The sequence below is a fragment of the Penicillium waksmanii genome (assembly GCF_028829765.1).
Source record: "Penicillium waksmanii strain IBT 27052 chromosome Unknown utg000007l:1.0-4314555.0:1.0-4317578.0, whole genome shotgun sequence".
Lineage (NCBI taxonomy): Eukaryota > Fungi > Ascomycota > Eurotiomycetes > Eurotiales > Aspergillaceae > Penicillium > Penicillium waksmanii.
In genome coordinates, this window is record NW_026643253.1 from 1,918,302 (window position 1) to 1,934,517 (window position 16,216).

At 46.5% G+C, this 16,216-nt stretch overlaps 7 protein-coding genes across 7 annotated transcripts; 2 read left to right on the forward strand and 5 right to left on the reverse strand.

Annotated features, from left to right (window-relative positions):
- On the reverse strand, positions 1-1,488 carry N7481_007540 (ankyrin repeat domain-containing protein; the record flags this gene model as incomplete). Its single annotated transcript, XM_057266759.1, has 1 exon — positions 1-1,488. The coding sequence occupies one exon, from the start codon at positions 1,486-1,488 to the stop codon at positions 1-3; it is 1,488 nt and encodes a 495-aa protein (XP_057120960.1).
- A 934-nt stretch (positions 1,489-2,422) lies between these two features.
- On the forward strand, positions 2,423-3,376 carry N7481_007541 (uncharacterized protein; the record flags this gene model as incomplete). Its single annotated transcript, XM_057266760.1, has 1 exon — positions 2,423-3,376. The coding sequence occupies one exon, from the start codon at positions 2,423-2,425 to the stop codon at positions 3,374-3,376; it is 954 nt and encodes a 317-aa protein (XP_057120961.1).
- A 173-nt stretch (positions 3,377-3,549) lies between these two features.
- Positions 3,550-4,374, reverse strand: N7481_007542 (fungal Zn binuclear cluster domain-containing protein; the record flags this gene model as incomplete). The annotated part of the gene is made up of 1 exon (XM_057266761.1): positions 3,550-4,374. One exon carries the CDS (start codon positions 4,372-4,374, stop codon positions 3,550-3,552), a length of 825 nt encoding a protein of 274 aa, XP_057120962.1.
- Positions 4,375-4,832: 458 nt separating this feature from the next.
- N7481_007543 (multidrug resistance-associated protein) lies at positions 4,833-8,746 on the reverse strand (the record flags this gene model as incomplete). Its single annotated transcript, XM_057266762.1, has 11 exons — positions 4,833-4,956; positions 5,003-5,035; positions 5,635-5,807; positions 6,117-6,666; positions 6,721-6,862; positions 6,920-7,035; positions 7,225-7,348; positions 7,409-7,756; positions 7,828-7,906; positions 8,072-8,595; positions 8,695-8,746. 11 exons carry the CDS (start codon positions 8,744-8,746, stop codon positions 4,833-4,835), a joined length of 2,265 nt encoding a protein of 754 aa, XP_057120963.1.
- Positions 8,747-9,251: 505 nt separating this feature from the next.
- On the reverse strand, positions 9,252-10,679 carry N7481_007544 (multidrug resistance-associated protein; the record flags this gene model as incomplete). Its single annotated transcript, XM_057266763.1, has 3 exons — positions 9,252-9,575; positions 9,633-10,070; positions 10,455-10,679. 3 exons carry the CDS (start codon positions 10,677-10,679, stop codon positions 9,252-9,254), a joined length of 987 nt encoding a protein of 328 aa, XP_057120964.1.
- A 2,355-nt stretch (positions 10,680-13,034) lies between these two features.
- On the forward strand, positions 13,035-13,613 carry N7481_007545 (hemolysin-III family protein; the record flags this gene model as incomplete). Its single annotated transcript, XM_057266764.1, has 1 exon — positions 13,035-13,613. The coding sequence occupies one exon, from the start codon at positions 13,035-13,037 to the stop codon at positions 13,611-13,613; it is 579 nt and encodes a 192-aa protein (XP_057120965.1).
- Positions 13,614-14,337: 724 nt separating this feature from the next.
- N7481_007546 (sugar porter family MFS transporter) lies at positions 14,338-16,094 on the reverse strand (the record flags this gene model as incomplete). Its single annotated transcript, XM_057266765.1, has 3 exons — positions 14,338-15,018; positions 15,077-15,478; positions 15,555-16,094. The coding sequence occupies 3 exons, from the start codon at positions 16,092-16,094 to the stop codon at positions 14,338-14,340; spliced, it is 1,623 nt and encodes a 540-aa protein (XP_057120966.1).
- Between the last annotated feature and the right edge of the window lie 122 nt (positions 16,095-16,216).

The window sequence follows — 16,216 nt, forward strand, 5'->3', positions numbered from 1 at the left end:
TTACCCCTGAGCGGCTTGGAAGGCCTCGATTTCCCCTGTCGCACAGTGAAACCCTGCGTTCCCAACAAAATAAGGGTAAGGATTATCATCAAAATGGCCGTTTAGAAATCTAGCCCACTCGGTCTCTGTGTGAGGGGGTGGGGTATCTGGGCGAATTGGGTCTTTATTGAACCCGAACGAATCTTCTTCGGAACTTAGATACTCATCAAGATCAAATGGCTCCAATAGCTGTTCCCATGTCATGAGAGGCCCTTTTACCTCGGAATGGATCCCGCGTTCAGTAAGTAAATCCAGTATAGGCTGATATCCGATTCGCCATATGCTGTGAGCCTCCCATAGGTAATAGGCACCATTGTCCAACAGGAGTCGGAATTCATCAATCTTTTTCAGATGCGTTGCTCGGATTAAAGTCATCTCCGAATTTATCGGGCTAAGCCCATACTCAATGAGAAGCTCGATTAGACAATAACTTTGATCTCGTCCAAGAGCAGCGGAGACGGCATTTTCATACATCCCCAGATCTTTGTTCGTAATAAATGGGTTCGCGATGGCAACAAGAATATTCGGATCAGCGCCTTTTTCCAATAATATTTTGGCTGTGCTTATGGGATCTGGCGCCGATTGTATTGCGCCGATCAGAGGTGTGTAGCTTCGCCATGGAGTCGGGTACCAAGGGTTGTCGTAGTTGTCAGAAACCAAATTCTCCTGAAGAATGGGAGGGACAATATTCAACTCGGCTTCGCTTTTAGTTAGGAGAAGCTTTAGACGATCATTCTCTCCTCTCTCTGCTGCGCATTTCAACATCCAGTGTAGGTGTTGTTGTACAATAGATCTGTCAGAACTATGCTCTGTGTAGATATTACGTTTATGCACTTCTTCGAAGAGAAAGTCTTCGATTTCTCGCTGTCCTTGAACCGCTGCATGGCCTGTAGGATGCATATCATTGTCATCGGGCGATGATAAGTCAGCCCCTTTATTAAGGAGTATCTGGCACAGCTCTAGATGGACCCCGCCTGCTGCGAGGGATAGTGGATTCCGGCCCATTGGATCTTTGTAGTTGATATCGATCCCAAGCTCGAGAAATTTAGCCACAATCTCGATATGTCCATTGGCAGCTGCAATAGATATTGGATGCTCTTTGGATGACGGGTCTCCATTCGGCCGTCTTTTTGATCGTCGGAATGGCAGGAAACTTGAAGATAAAGGATCATTCACTGGTGGGGGCTGAAAGTTCTGCCGCTGGTATGTTGAGTCCCAGAGAACATTGGCACCGGCGTTGAGGAGATGTTCTAGGGTCTTGATATACCCATGTGAAGCACTCCAAAATAGCGCTGAGGCATTGTGGTTGTGTACGTTTTCGTAGTAAAGGGAGGAATTTAGGGCAAGGTGGGGATAAGGATGGGATTGGATGAGCGCATTTAGGTCGTGAGGTTGAAGATCGGATGTTATCAACAAAAGGATCTCGGCAGGTAATGAAAGAAGGGACATGGCGTGAAGGGTGCAAATTTGGGTTGAAATGGAAAAATAAAGCGGAGCGGAGCTGAGGTAGAATGATCTGGGGGTTATCTTTCATTTTCAGAGGTCGGATGGCCCCCAACTATAACAAAATACGTGGGTAACAAACGCTGTGTGCGCCTCGAGCCTCGAGGCTGACATGGGCCGACTTTCGTCTCTAGATAGCCTCACTCATTTCTCTCTTCCCTCTTCTCTCCTCGTTTCACCACCACTTTCATCCTTTTCGTCGTCTTCGTCTGCTCATCATCTTCTAGCAGAGAGTGGTAACCTTGGGGCCTGAATTTACCTATCTCTAAGAACTCGGGGATTATTATGACCTCGGGAGGTCGAGACGGAGGTCACGTCGAAAGTCTGAAAAATGCTGCGATTCCAATTCTTGCAGTATGCCCTCACATTTACGTCGGGTAATACTAAATAGAGAAGGATTTGGAAGATTAGTACTACTAGTCGTAGATTGTCACGTTGTTTGAGTGATCATCCCGTGATCGACAAGGGCGCTTCCATAAATGGTTGCGCATTGAGCTCGCCCAACGCCTTGATTTTGATAACAAGCTAATATTTGGGAGGGATTGAAAACAAAATCTACAGATGCCAGTGATTTATTACTTTGACTTCATAGCAAATTCTGGCACTGACTAGGATGTTTATCGCCTCCAGTTCGACCCACAAATGTTACCTTGGCGATGACGTAGTGATCGTCGACTGACCTCGTCATGATAAAAACCTGGTATCGCAGAATGGAATGTGCCTGAGAGACCGTTGACACGCGTGTCAGGAGCGAGAAGGCTCGGTTTTAATGACAGGTAGCCCCAGTTAGACTAAATTTTGGACCACATATCCTGCCACGCAAAAATCCGGATACCTGCGCGATCCAGATCCAGACAGGCTTTGAGCCCCAAGAGCCGTCATGGTGTTGCACGATGTTTACTATCACAAGGCAATCGCTACTTTCCTTCGTGCGCTTGTTCGACCTAGACTTCATCTTAACCCGAAGCCAAATGAGGAAATTTTCATCCCATCTCGAGACGCCGGGCGCACCATCAAAGTCCATCTCTACCAATCTGCCAACGCGACAAACCCCACTCCAGTCTTAATAAACTTCTGTGGCAGTGGATCTGTTCTTCCGACTTATGGCAATGACGATGAATTCTGTCGCTTTGTCGCAAATGAAACTAGATACTCCGTCCTCGACGTACAGTATCGGCTCGCGCCCGAGAATCCATTCCCAGCAGCATTCCACGACGCCGAAGATGTCGTGAATTGGGCCCGGTCGCAACCTGACCGTTTCGATGCCTCAGAACTTTCACTAAGCGGATTTAGTTCAGGCGGTAATATTGCCCTCGGCCTCTCTTCCGCATCTTCGCAATTTTGCCAGGAAGGCCAGCCGAGCATTTTCCACACTGTCATCTCACTGTACGGCCCAACGAACATGGCTCTGCCTACGCCGGAAAAGCCACAAGTGGACACATCCAACTGGATTATGCGAAAAATATTCCCTGGATTCTCCCATCTCTGCCACAAATGTTCGATACCAGACGGAGTAGATCCAAAGGACCCTCGTCTTTCGCCCAAATTTGGCAATCTGCACAATTTCCCCAACAATGTATTGACCATCACAGCGGCTCAATGTTCATTTGCCTTGGAAGCAGAGGAGCTCGCTCAGAGGCTCGGTAGCATAGATGGGAAGTATTCCGTATATAAGAGAATGGATGGCTGCGCTCATGGGTGGGATAAGGAAGCCATAAGGGGCACATCCCAGTGCGTTGCCAAAGATGAGGCATATGCGTTAGCTGCCAGCATGTTAGAAGGGAACCTGAAGAGGGATTTTCCCGCGGGCGATTTAAGTAAGAAGGATTACTAGTATTTTGATACCCAGGATTGTCTATGATAGAAATTTTTGAACTGTGAACTTTGGAACCTATAATATGGCGGGCCTCAATTAATCATTTCTTTTTGTTGAGTTGCTGCATCTTCTTGGGTGATTGGAGCTATATTATATCTTTCTTGATGTTAATTCAATTTATATTCAGTATATTATGTCGCATCAAGTAATATTTGCAGCCCTTGAAGTCTCATTGCCGAGGATGGGCAAATAGCACGAAATTTTGTCACGTTCCAGACCCTGTTCAAACGCTTCAGCACCCATACTGCTTGGCCTCCTCGCTTTGACTGAATCAATAAGTTGATGAAGTCTTCTACCGCGTTCTTTTCCTTTTCAAATATACTCATCGAACCAAGAATCGCTAGCGGCCATAAGAGATAGCTAGGCGCATATTCTTCTGGCTCTAACGAAACGATAATTTGCAGCCCATGCTGAAGAGACTCGGATATCTGGAGTGCCTTTTCTTCATTGGACAAATCTGGAGCCGTTTTCAGCAACAACATTTGAAGGGCATTGAAGTAGAGTTTTAGCGACACGTCATCCGTATGATCAACTTGGTCCCACTGAAGTAGTCTAAGCCAAGTATGGCACCACAGCGTTATTTCTGCGTCGACCAAAGATCTGGATATACGAGCGAGTTTCGTAGCATCGGCGATTGACAGGAAGAAGTCATAGGAAGTTTGAAGAATTGGCTGGACGGGGAGCGATATGTCGCGTTTTTCCACATAAGAGAAATACCCAGGTATGTCCAATTGGCGTCGGATAGACGAAAGAGCATCAAGAGATGGTTCGAAGAGCATCATGATAGAAGCGTGGTAAATAAATGACTCGATGCATATGCGATCAAAGACTGCCGGGGCCATAGAGCGTGTGCCTAGGTGCGACTGTCGCTGAGTTAGGAGATATCCCGATGCCGTAGTATGAGGTGCCACATTTGGTGCCATGTCCAGTCGAGAAGCCTGTCCAGAATTAGCCATTGCTGTTCTTGCGCAGGAGGAGGGTCGGCTTGACTATACTTCAAAGACAGAAAGCAAAATCACGGTTGCCAATAGTCGATCGTCATCCCCCGCTTTTTCAATTTGCATGAGAGACTTCTGCAGCGATATGATTGTGTATAGATAGCTTTTTACAGCACAATTGACTGACCAGCTCGGTCGCGACGCGATCTGCATACCGGCAACGGAGATCATCGCGCCCATCAGCGGTGGATACTCTGGGGCCAGACATAACAAATAACTTTGGTCAATCGAGCTTTGGCGAACCAGTCGTGGAAGTATTGTAGAAGTGAAATGCTGGTAAAGGTAATAGTGTTCCTCCGTATGAAACGGCGAAGGCATTATGGGAGATGATGGCTGCCGCACGATCGACAAACTGGATATTGGCTGGGGAGACGCGTCGCACTCGGCATGTTGGCGTCTCTTGCCTCTTCGGCCATCTACAGGCCCATTTCCAGATGGCCATTCGCAGTCAAGTCCATTGCGAGTGCAAGCTGCACAACGTGGTCGTCTCTCGTCGCATTTCTTTCGGCGCTTTCTGCCTGCTCATTCATACACAGTGCCCTATTAGCCAACGAGAAGTTTTTAGAAGCGCTAAACCATCACTTACATCGCAGACAGCCAGTCCTCGTCCTCAATTTCGCTGTGGATTGAAGCATGGCATTAGCGCGTTGCGCTGGCTGAAGAGGCAAATGCGATATGCGGGGAAATTCACGGTTCATTCGGCTATCATTGTGACCCGCAGGCCCGCTTTCAGGGACCAACGTCGCGAATAACTGCCTTTTAGGGATTTTCATCTTATCTATGAATTTTTTTTAAAAAAAAGAAAAAAACCTTGATGGATTTTATATCCTTCATTATATTGAGAAATTTTATTATCACCCTTTCAACAACAAGATACTATTTTCAATTCACCTAGTGCTGACAAGCACACTTCACAATGGCTCATGTTTCAAGGTCCAACAGCTTCGAAAACTCCCCACCCTCTCTGCCGATCAATTCGCTTGGGCTTCCTTGTTCTATCACTCGACCGTTATCTAGTACTATAATCTGATCAAAGTCCACCAAGGTACGGATTCGATGCGCTATCATGATGACGGTACAGTCGCTGAACGATTCCCGTATGACCTGTTGGACTTTGGCATCTGTCACTCGATCCAAGCTGTCGTGTTTCATTAGTATACCCTTCGGTTTCAAGCTCACTGTATTAGATCGGGAAGTGAGAAAGGAAAATCCGCATACCTGCTTGTCGGCTCATCAAGAATCAAAACCTTGCTCCTTTTAAGCAGTGCCCTCGCGAGGCAAAACAGCTGCTTCTGTCCCTGAGATAGTATACCGTGATCCAGTTTTGTTTCCAGCACATCATCGACGGTACCGACAATTTTTGTTGCAATAGAATCCCAAATACCAACCCGCTGTAAAGCATCAAGTATTTCCGGACTCGTTGCGCGACCCCAAGGGTCAGCATTTTGTCGGATGGAACCCGGGAAAAAAGAATGGATCCTGGCTGAGACAACTTATGCTCCGCCGAACTGTTGATCGGGATATGTTCGAAATGTCCTGCCCGTCGATGATTATCCGACCTGACACCAACTCATTGAGGCGAAGAAGGGACATTGCCAAGCTACTCTTCCCACTAACAATAAATTCCAGTCAGTCTTTTCCCGAACTTCTGAAATGTACTTTGATTCGGGTTATATTTACCTTCCAGTTCTGCCACAGACTCCGACCTTGGACCCTGCCTTCAGCCGAAGTGTAATGTCACATATCACGGGCTTGATGTCTTCAGTGGCACCGTACGAAATGCTGACATCCGCAAACTCGATTTCTCCGCGATTTGGCCACTCTGGACTTGGTTGGGTCAAATCCTGTACGTCATTTTCCTCGCAAGGGGTCTTCTCCGAAAAGTCTTTGATGCGTGAAATCGCCCCCAGAGAAGTTTCAAGTAATGTCCAACTCTGGATAAGCGATGACAAGACCTGTCCAAGATCTATCATCATAACAAGAGCAATTCCGAGGAGACCTGGATTCACTTTACTGCGGAGAGCAAATCCCATCCCCACAAGAAGGACTGTTAATGCCGCCACAACCAAGTTTAAAACCAAGCTTAGCCATCGCTGAATACACAGAAGGAGATAATACGGCCTTTGCGCCGTATCAAGCATTGAGACCATTCTGGATACAGATATATCCACCCACGAGAAAGATCGGATTGTAACCACTCCGGCGAGTGATTCAATGAAGTGGGTGTATAAAGGGCTTTTTAGTTCGATTCTGTAAATTGTTTAGAATAGGTTTCAACTGGAGGGCACGGGTCGGGAAGCTTACTCTAGTAATCTCAATTGGCGAGACGTTCTCAAGTAGAACCGCTGGATCAGAAAGAGTAGACCCAGGAGTACTGGAAGAACAGCTGCCAAATAGGGCAAGGACGCTATTGCAATGGCACCCTGTGCAAGGGCCGCGAAAAGTTCTGCAGGTATGTTTAGTCGCTAATTTTCTCTCCAGCCTCATCAAGTGGTATGCTTACGGAAACCGGCATTTATGAGACCCCGAGGGAGGATCATGTCGACAAGTCTCATATCTTGACTAAAGCGGGTAACCAAAGACCCAGTCTCAACACTTGACAAGTATGACAAAGAAGCGCTAAATAGATTAGCACACAGAAATGAAACTTGGTAGACTGCCTCACCTCATGCAAGCCGAGAGAACTTTTGAATGGAGGTTTCTAGAAGCGACCGGTACAATCACAACCCAAGTCCAGCTTGAGAACAAATAATGTTAACGAATCTGTACCAACCCAGGATATTCAAGATGGGTTAATTCAAAACTTACTAAACGGCAAGGGTGAGTGTTGCTGCTTCAATAAATGAGAAGCAAGTGTAAAGCCCGAGCCAGTAGCCCAAGTCTGGATTGGCACCTTGCGAGTTGCTAGAGGACCAAAGCTCAATCCATATATCTGAATCAATTGTAAGTTTCATAGACTTTTCACGCGCTTATAAGTTAGACGAAAACTCACATCGGAATCCACCCATTCCAGAGTCGATTATCAAGAAAAGCAACAAGAACAAAATTCTTTGCCATCCGAGAGCTGAAAAGTAATACTTATAAATCGATAGATCGGCCCCTCCTTGGCGTTTATCGCCGCTAGAAGAGTCACCCAAAGACTCCAGTGCTGACTCCTTAGGCTCGTGACTTTTGTTATCATCAACTAACTCATTTTTTGGGGTTCTCTCTTTTGTTTCCGTCTCATCTAGTTCGGAAGCACCGGCAGTGTAGCTTCGAAGTTCTTCTGGGCTGCCTTGTTCCAGCACTTGGCCATTATCTCCTAAAGCAATTATGAAATCGGCATATTTTGCGTAGTCGACTAGAGAGTTCAAATTGTAAGCGCACTCTGGGAACAGCTAAGTATTTCACTTGGAAGTGGAGTCAACATACTAGAGTGTGTCGCCATGAATGTCACGCCACCTAGTTGACGCAGTAGGCCTTTCGGGCCAAATACTTTGTCAAATACTAACTTCGAAGTTGAATTATCCAAACCACTCAATATATCATCAAAACAAGAGATTCTCTTTCGTGAATATAAAGCTCGCGCAATTGTCTTTTGAGTCTCTTGTTAGCCCATCGAATCTTCTCAAAATTATCGATGAAGAACCTAAAAAATAGCTTAGGCGCCACTTACGATTCTCTGCTTCTGTCCACCGCTGAGTTTATCCCCCTGGCTGCCTACTGGTGTTTGATCTCCCTCGGGCATTTTCATGAAATCAGTGTCTAGAGAACATGCACTTATAACAGTGCGGTACCACTCATTATCAAGCCCAAACTTTGAGTTCCCGACGATGTTCTCCTTGATTGACGCATTGACAAGCCATGGTGTCTGGTCACAGAAGGCTATATCGGGGTATTCAATGAAGTAGTCGCCTTCAATCACCGGTGTCTCACCGGCAAGTCCTTTGAGAAGGGTAGACTTTCCACTGCCGACTGACCCAATAACCAAAACCAATGTACCTGTTGGGCACGAATCTATCTTCAGGTTGATGCCATTTTTCTCCAATGAAGAGGCCAGCCAGGCAAATCGAACATTTTTCAAGGACATCACGGTATGCTTCGTCTCTGATGGAGGCGGCAATGAACTTAACGCAATATCTGCTGTAGAGCTAGCGCATATCGAATTTTCGAGCTGTGATGATGGAAATGCTCTTTTATCTGTGCAAGAAGTCTTATTAGTCTATCTGGCAAATCGGGAAACAGAAAAGGCTATATCAACGACTCATGAACAGAAAAATAAGAGAATGAGATAATTACCAAGGCGCTTCGAATGCCTCAGGAACTCTTGTATCCTGTCGAGACAACCCATTGATGCGAATGTGTCAGGTATAGCTAAAAGTAAGCTACTGAGTGGAAATATCATCAGGTTAATCAGTGAAAGAGATGTAACGGCTTGAGCGACGAAGAGTCCATCAGACCCCCGTATCCTTGCCACTATAGCGTAGGCAGCAAATGTTGCAAGCTGGCCAAAGACATTTGGCAGATTGACTGTAGGACACTTATCAGTGCATCAATTCCTCTGTAGGGTCACTATTTGAGATCCAGGGACTGGGCATACTTGTACAAACCCGAATTGTCTGAATTCGACGAAAATTCTTGGATATTTGAAGTTCATCTAGACGCGAAGAATGAATCATTTTTTGCATAATCTCGGTCAAACCAAGAATCTTCACATTTCGAATAGAACCAAGAATTGCAGACGTGAAATTTATGCGCTTTTCAGTAGCCTCAAGCCACTTCTTCTGTCGATAGGACACTGAATTCCCCGTGCCGAAAGAAAAAGCAACAAAAACTATCACAGAAACTGTCAGCTTTCACTCAAACATTTTTGTCCCGATCAGAGTGGCATCATTACTTATCACGATTACAATTGGTGCAATACAGACGGCTCCCACCTGGGTTTTCAGTAACCATGTTGCCAGTCCTAGTTGAAGGACATTTGCCCATGTTTCGCAAACCGTAGAGTTGAAATATTCGGCAAGCATTTCTATGTCCGATCCCATGAGAGACATGGCACTAGACTCATCGGTGCTTCCCAGCGGAAGATCCATCATGTGTTGGAACACAAGGGCCATAAGACCTCCGCGGATCATTGTCGTGGCTCGAAAACCCAAATGCTCGTACAAAGCTCTCGTCACCTGTAGATTTTATTCAGACTCTCGTATGTCAACTCAAGTTAGTTTAAGGTCACATACAGCAATCCCAATGAAAACAATGGCAGTAGCTCCGATCAGCCCATATCCCATATCGAGTGACAAAGAGTCGGTTTCTTGTAAGACATCGACAACTCTGCCCACAATGAATGGCTGCGCAACGCTAAAGCCAATGACAGCAAGCCGGGGCACGGCAATTCCTAGAATCTCCCAGCGCAGACACTTGACTATGGCGAGCATCAAAGCATTTTTGCGATTTGGGTTGCAGTTTTCCCATGCAGCTTCGAAACTCTTGGATAAATCTTGCGAAGATAATTTTTCATGAATATTTGGCAGTTCATTCTCACTCAGCAGAGCAGTGTATCCTTGACGGAGAAGACCATTTAGCCATACAAAAAAGCCTCGATTGAATGGACCACCAATGCTTTCATCTGAAAGTTTCTCTGTCTTCTGTAGAAGCCAGCGCTTCTTCTCCACGTTCTGCAGAGTGAGCAGAAATAATCTCATGGCGAGAGAGGCAGAGAGGCATGCCGGGTATAATGGTTTATCATGTAAGAGCCAGGCGGTGCGCGTTCTCGCGATCTCTAACAGTAAGGTCACGGACAAGTAGGCTGAGATTAAGGATGAAGGACGAATAGAGCGGAAGTACTCCAAGTCGATCAGCGTTACAGCAACAAGTGCTGCTACAAATTCGAGAACTGTGCCTGCAAGTAAGGCATGCCCTCCTATGTGCTGTGTTTTAACCACCACAAGAAGAATTATCTGAATGGATACAAACATTGCTGAGACCAACTACAAACGAGCCCCTTTTAGTCATTTATTTGGCTTTGAATGGAATAGATTTCAGTGGTCAAGCGCACTTACCAATGTCGCCATACGGAGAGAGGATGATATCACTTTTGGTGATTGTTTAGACAGCTGGAAGAATCGAAGAGGAGCCAGCAAAAGGAAACAAATACTAGGGGTGATAGCTAGAATAGTAGACTCAAAGAGCATCGTGAAGTCAACCCCTCCACGACAACTTTCGGTCGCAACGGCGGGGCCAAACCACCCATCGTCGCATTGATTTGTCGCCGTAGGGTCGTCCATGTTGCCACCACCGATGGAGTGCCCCTATACAGTTCTAGAAACAACTTGTTGAATTTATTACTTTTTCGATATTGCAGAACAAATCGGTTGAAAACTTATCAGAGAACAAAAGAAGAGCCCGGGGTCATATTATAATGTCGCCTAGTCCAATGCCGAAGAGGAATAGCTTGGTATTAAGGTTACATCGTGTTTGATTTACTCATTCTATTCAATGATTGCTCTTAACTCCGAGTCGCCCGTATCCTGGCCTATTGTAATCGAGTTCCGATGTTTAGTTTGACCAATAATATGCCAGTCTTTAAGCCCTCGGCAGGGATCTTCTGCCCGACCAGCGAATCGGAAAGCTGTTGATAGTTTGGAAGGTATGATTAAAGCTTGCTCTTGCTATTTTTTCATACATGGTCCTAAGAAGCAACTTGCAAGGTCTACTATCCCAGGGGTTTGAGAGGAAGGCAACCTTGGAACGGCATCTCGGTACGTTCGGTTCCCAGGGTACCAAACATGTTTATCTCGAGCACGCTACCTAATGTCTAGATCTTTGGGGTTGGATGAGCAGGAAATCAAATAAGCTAAATCCACATACTACTAGTAGTAGATAGATGTCTCGGCCGGGGCGGGAGATTTCCTGTGGGCACTTTTTGGCGATCTCGAGCTTGTTGTGGCAAAAATTTCATATATGCAGAAAATCAGGCCGACAATCAACAGGCTCGCGTAGCTCAGTTGGTAGAGCGCGGCACTAGTAATGCCGAGGTCTTCAGTTCAAATCTGGACGTGAGCATTCGTTTTGCATCTTGATAAGATGTCTATCTTTTTGGCTGCATGACTGATAAAATAACAATGAATTGGAGTCCTTTTTTTGGATCAATTGACCGAGCATAACATTACGTTGAGGTTGTATCTATCTTTGACCAGAGGGGCGGCAGCCACCTCTTTCTATCATGACTGAATAATGTCCAAGCTACCCTACTTGAACATCCGTTACTATATTTTGGCTTCTGATGCTCCTAGTTTTCGACCTGCCGCTCCCGGTATGGGCTTATTATTGACTCTTAAGCTGTTAATTAAACAATTCGACTCATACTCAACCGCCGCTGGCCACTTATATGATGACCGGGCACCCTCGCGACCAATGCATGTTTTTGACGGTCGGACATCCGCCACGATATCAAGGGAAACAAAACCGCCACGCAAGTCGTGGCAAATCTACAGTAAGAGCAAGGATAAATGGGGTTATCCGTGGTAGTTTTCGAGTGACAAGGCCTGTGACAACCCTTGGACCCGCAGGAATTCAACTGGATGCAAGGGTTGTGGTTGGGGGCGGGAAAATATCAACCATGGCACAATGCCCTCGACACATGGCAGCATACAGTATGAACCCCTTGTTACCGAGAGAAAAAGACGTACCACCGCACTCTACTCCTCTTATAGTCTACCGAACGTGATTCAATAGGAGAAGCTAAAAAAGCTTTGCATTCCTGAATGAGAGGAATGCAAAAAGACAATGCTCACGTCCAGATTTGAACTGAAGACCTCGGCATTACTAGTGCCGCGCTCTACCAACTGAGCTACGCGAGCTTGTTGATATTGGGGCTCCTTTGTATGGTTACATGACGCAGATTTCAGATCAGCGATCACTTTCCCGTGGATACAGTCATCCCCTCAACTTTAAGGTTGATCACGTAGAACGATAACACAGTATCCCATAATCAATTGATAGGGTATGAAAACCTGAAGTAGAAAAATTAACCATGAAAGTCATATTGAAATCCTTCAAGTTCAAGTTGCACCGCCCGGGCGGTAAAAAGATGTAGCGCATTTTCACGTAGATGGTGCTCTAGATATATGTTTTATACCCACTCTATTTCGGAACACTTCAACTCCAGGGCTTCAAGTTCCACATGGGCACTCAGCTTTCCAACTTGAACTTGAACTTGACCTCGGAACTCAGAAGGTACAAGATGTTCAAGTCACGATGGAGGGAAAGACTCCCGCGAGTCGCAGGTAAATCTATCACAGAGAAATTGCTTCCAATGTTGTCATGAGCCATGATTCTACAAGACTACCTATAATCTCGAGCACATACGCCGCGAAAGCGAACACCACCTGCCCAGCTGGGCAGTTTTTCGGATTCTTTGACTTTGTACCCCGTAAATAGACGCAATCGGAATTCTCATCGTCGATCCCACCTACCACGTGCATGTGGGAACTCCTAAGCACTCACCGCAAGTTACTCAGGCCGAGGGGTAGACAGGGGCTCTCAAAAGTCGCGAATTGCATCCAAGCTTCCAACACAGTTCGCAGGAAGTCAAGATATACGAATTGATCGGTCCGACGGGCGAATTGACCTTGTGCACAATGGAAACCACCACGCGCCTAGAAAAACCATATTCCTTCATCGACACAGCAACTGCGCAAGATAATCCGCTCAATGCTTCCGATGGGATCCAGACCAATCGAGTACTTCTCTCATACGAGGAGATACCGGAGTGGTACAAAGAAAATGAATTCATTCATGGTGGTTACCGCCCGGTATCATTTTCTACTCCCGCCTGCTTCGCTAGTTGGTGGTATCTACACAACGAGAGCGTGAACATCTACTCTCATTTGATCCCGAGTATTTTCTTCGCTATTGCCGAATTCGCAATGTATATTTATCTTCGGTCTCAGTACCCGAAAGCGACCGTTGAGGATCACCTCGTTTTCGCATTCTTTCTGTTGACAGCCGTCATCTGCCTGGCATTTTCGGCAATTCTTCATACTCTTTCAAGTCACTCGCGAGATGTTTGCGAATATTGGCTACACCTGGACTTCATTGGGATAATTATCTTGACTCTTGGAGATTTCGTATCCGGAATAGATATGATATTCTACTGCGAGCCAATGTTAAAACAAAGATATTGGATAATGGTAGGAGGCCCAAGCATACCGCAGTAACCATGGAATATATTAAAACATGCTGATGCTGTTTTTTAGATTACTACGCTCAGTCTTTCTGCCGTATTCATACTACTCAGCCCGAAATTTCAAGGACCACAATGGCGGACTTTCCGTGTCGGCGCCTTTGTCGCAACCGGTCTCTCAGGCCTTGTCCCCATCGCCCATGGTGTCAGCATCTTTGGCTTTCATGAAATGACCAAAAAATCTGGAATGTCATATTATCTTGTCGAAGGGTCACTTCTGCTTCTAGGGGCCCTTTTTTATATGGTCGGTCATTGCCCCTTGGCTTGATAATAACATACAAGGGCAGATTCTGATGACTAGCTTTAGACGCGCATACCCGAATGCTTAGCACCTGGTAAATTTGACCTCGTCGGATCTTCTCATCAGGTTTTTCATATTCTAGTGGTGATTGCTACTCTGGTGCATTTTGGCGGACTCATCTCTGCATTTGATTTCAACTACTGCCATCTAGTCTGCGAAGACATTCCGCGCAATTGAATTTCTTGCTGTATATATGGCTCTTCATCACTAACGCAAGTAAATGCGCACAAGGGTTTGATAGTATGAGAGACAGGAGTAATGTGTTATATTCAAAGTATGTAGAATGAAATTCATCTAGCATGATAAAGAAGTCACGCTTAATCGTCAAAAACGTAAGTCTATGTGAGAATCTATGTATCTATACAAAGCTCTATGCTTATGGTCTATGCCATGTCGTTCAAGCATATTCTTGAGGCTTGGCAGTGTCGGTGTCAAGGTTCTCTTCGTGGATGGCCTGGTCCTTGATATCGAAACGGAACTGCTCCTCCTCCTCCTTGAGGATCTCCTTGAGCTTCTTGTGTGCCCTCCAAACAGGCTTCAGCTCGAAGAGACGGTCAACCTTCTCCAGGGGAATACCACTGGTCTCAGGAATGAGGAAGAAGGCGAAGAAGAAGGCAAGGAAGGACAGAGACGCGAAGAAGAAGTACACGCCGTAGCCCATAGCCTCGAACATCTGCTCGGTGAAGCGAGAGACGAGGAAGTTGAACAGCCAGTTGCTGGCTGTTGTGCAGGCCTGAGCCAGGGAACGGAAGTTGGGATCGAAGAACTCCGAGTTGATGACCCAGGGGGTACCGTTCCAGGTCGGGGTGTAGACAGCAGTCCAAAGGTAGAAAAAGACGATAGCGGCAATACCGCCACCATTGAGCGAGCTGGTGGGGTTGTCTTGCGGTGCAACCACGTAGATATACGCGCCAATGACCCACATGCAGATGGAGCCGGTGATACCACCGACAAGAAGAAGGTTCCGGCGACCGAATTGATCGACAAGGAACAGCAGCCAGATAAACGTCATAACGGCCTTGACCACACCGAAGATACCGGTCATCAGGTTGACAGTGTTAGACTCGACACCAATGCTCTGCACAAATTATCAGTATATGTGCGCCCAAGAGAAACCAAGAGTGATATAAACGTACCTTGAAGATGGTGGGCGAGTAGTAGTTAATGGCGTTGATACCAGAGCCATTCTGCCAGAAGAAAAGCATACATCCCAAGAACAGTCGCCACATCAAGTTGGGGCGAGCACCGAGGGCCTTGAATGGCTTCCAGAAACCAAATCCAACGGTGCTGCGCTGAGTCTCGTGGGCCTGATCAATAGCAGCCACTTCCTCGGTGATGTACATATCAGTAGCATCGCATTGACGAATCCAGGTAAGGTTGCTCATAGCCTCAGCCCGGCGATCATGAAGGAAAAGCCAACGGGGCGATTCCCGGATCCAGAGGGATCCCATAAACAGCATACCGGACGGGACCAATTGAATAGCGAATGGAATGATCCATTGTTGAGTGGAAGGTGCAATGTGTTGTTCCACGCCATACTGAAAGCATCGTACCAGTCAGTCTCAGGTCGTTTTTTTCCATCCAAAGGGGGAATGTCGATCAGTTTTGACTTACGTTGATCCAGAAGCCCAGCATACCGCCAATCTGCCAGCCCAGCTCATACAGACCAACCAGTCGGCCACGAATAGCAGGGGGAGCGAGCTCGGAGAGATAGATAGGGACAATATTAGAGGCAACACCGGTACCCAGACCAGTCAAGACACGTCCAGCGTAGAGAATGCCCAGTCCGCGGTTGTGATTGGCACCGCACTGCAGGCCAGATCCAAGAGCAAAAGTAGCCGAAGCGATCATCAAGCAGACCTTACGGCCAAGCCAGTGGCTCAAACCGTATGTGAGGAGGGCACCGAAGAAGGCACCAGCGATGAAGAGAGACACAATATTCTCACTAATCAAACTTTGCTGGGCCGAAGTCATTGTGTCGAGACTAAACTCCTGCTTAAAGGAGGCCAATGTGATTGTCGTACCGATAAAGGCACTTGTATAACCGATCATGTTGGAACCACATGACGCCACAAGGGCAAGGACGTAGACTCGCCAGTTGTAGACCGAAGGAGGAGTTGGTCGATCCTCGACCAGATGAAGGATGCCACCCATGGCTGCTAAGTGAAACACTTAGAAGGTTAAGGATGGATGGGGTGAAGGGTCGAAAATTTTTTCGAGGTATAAGATAAAGGAAAGAAAAAGTTGAGACGGGATGGCCCCTAAAGTAGTAAAGG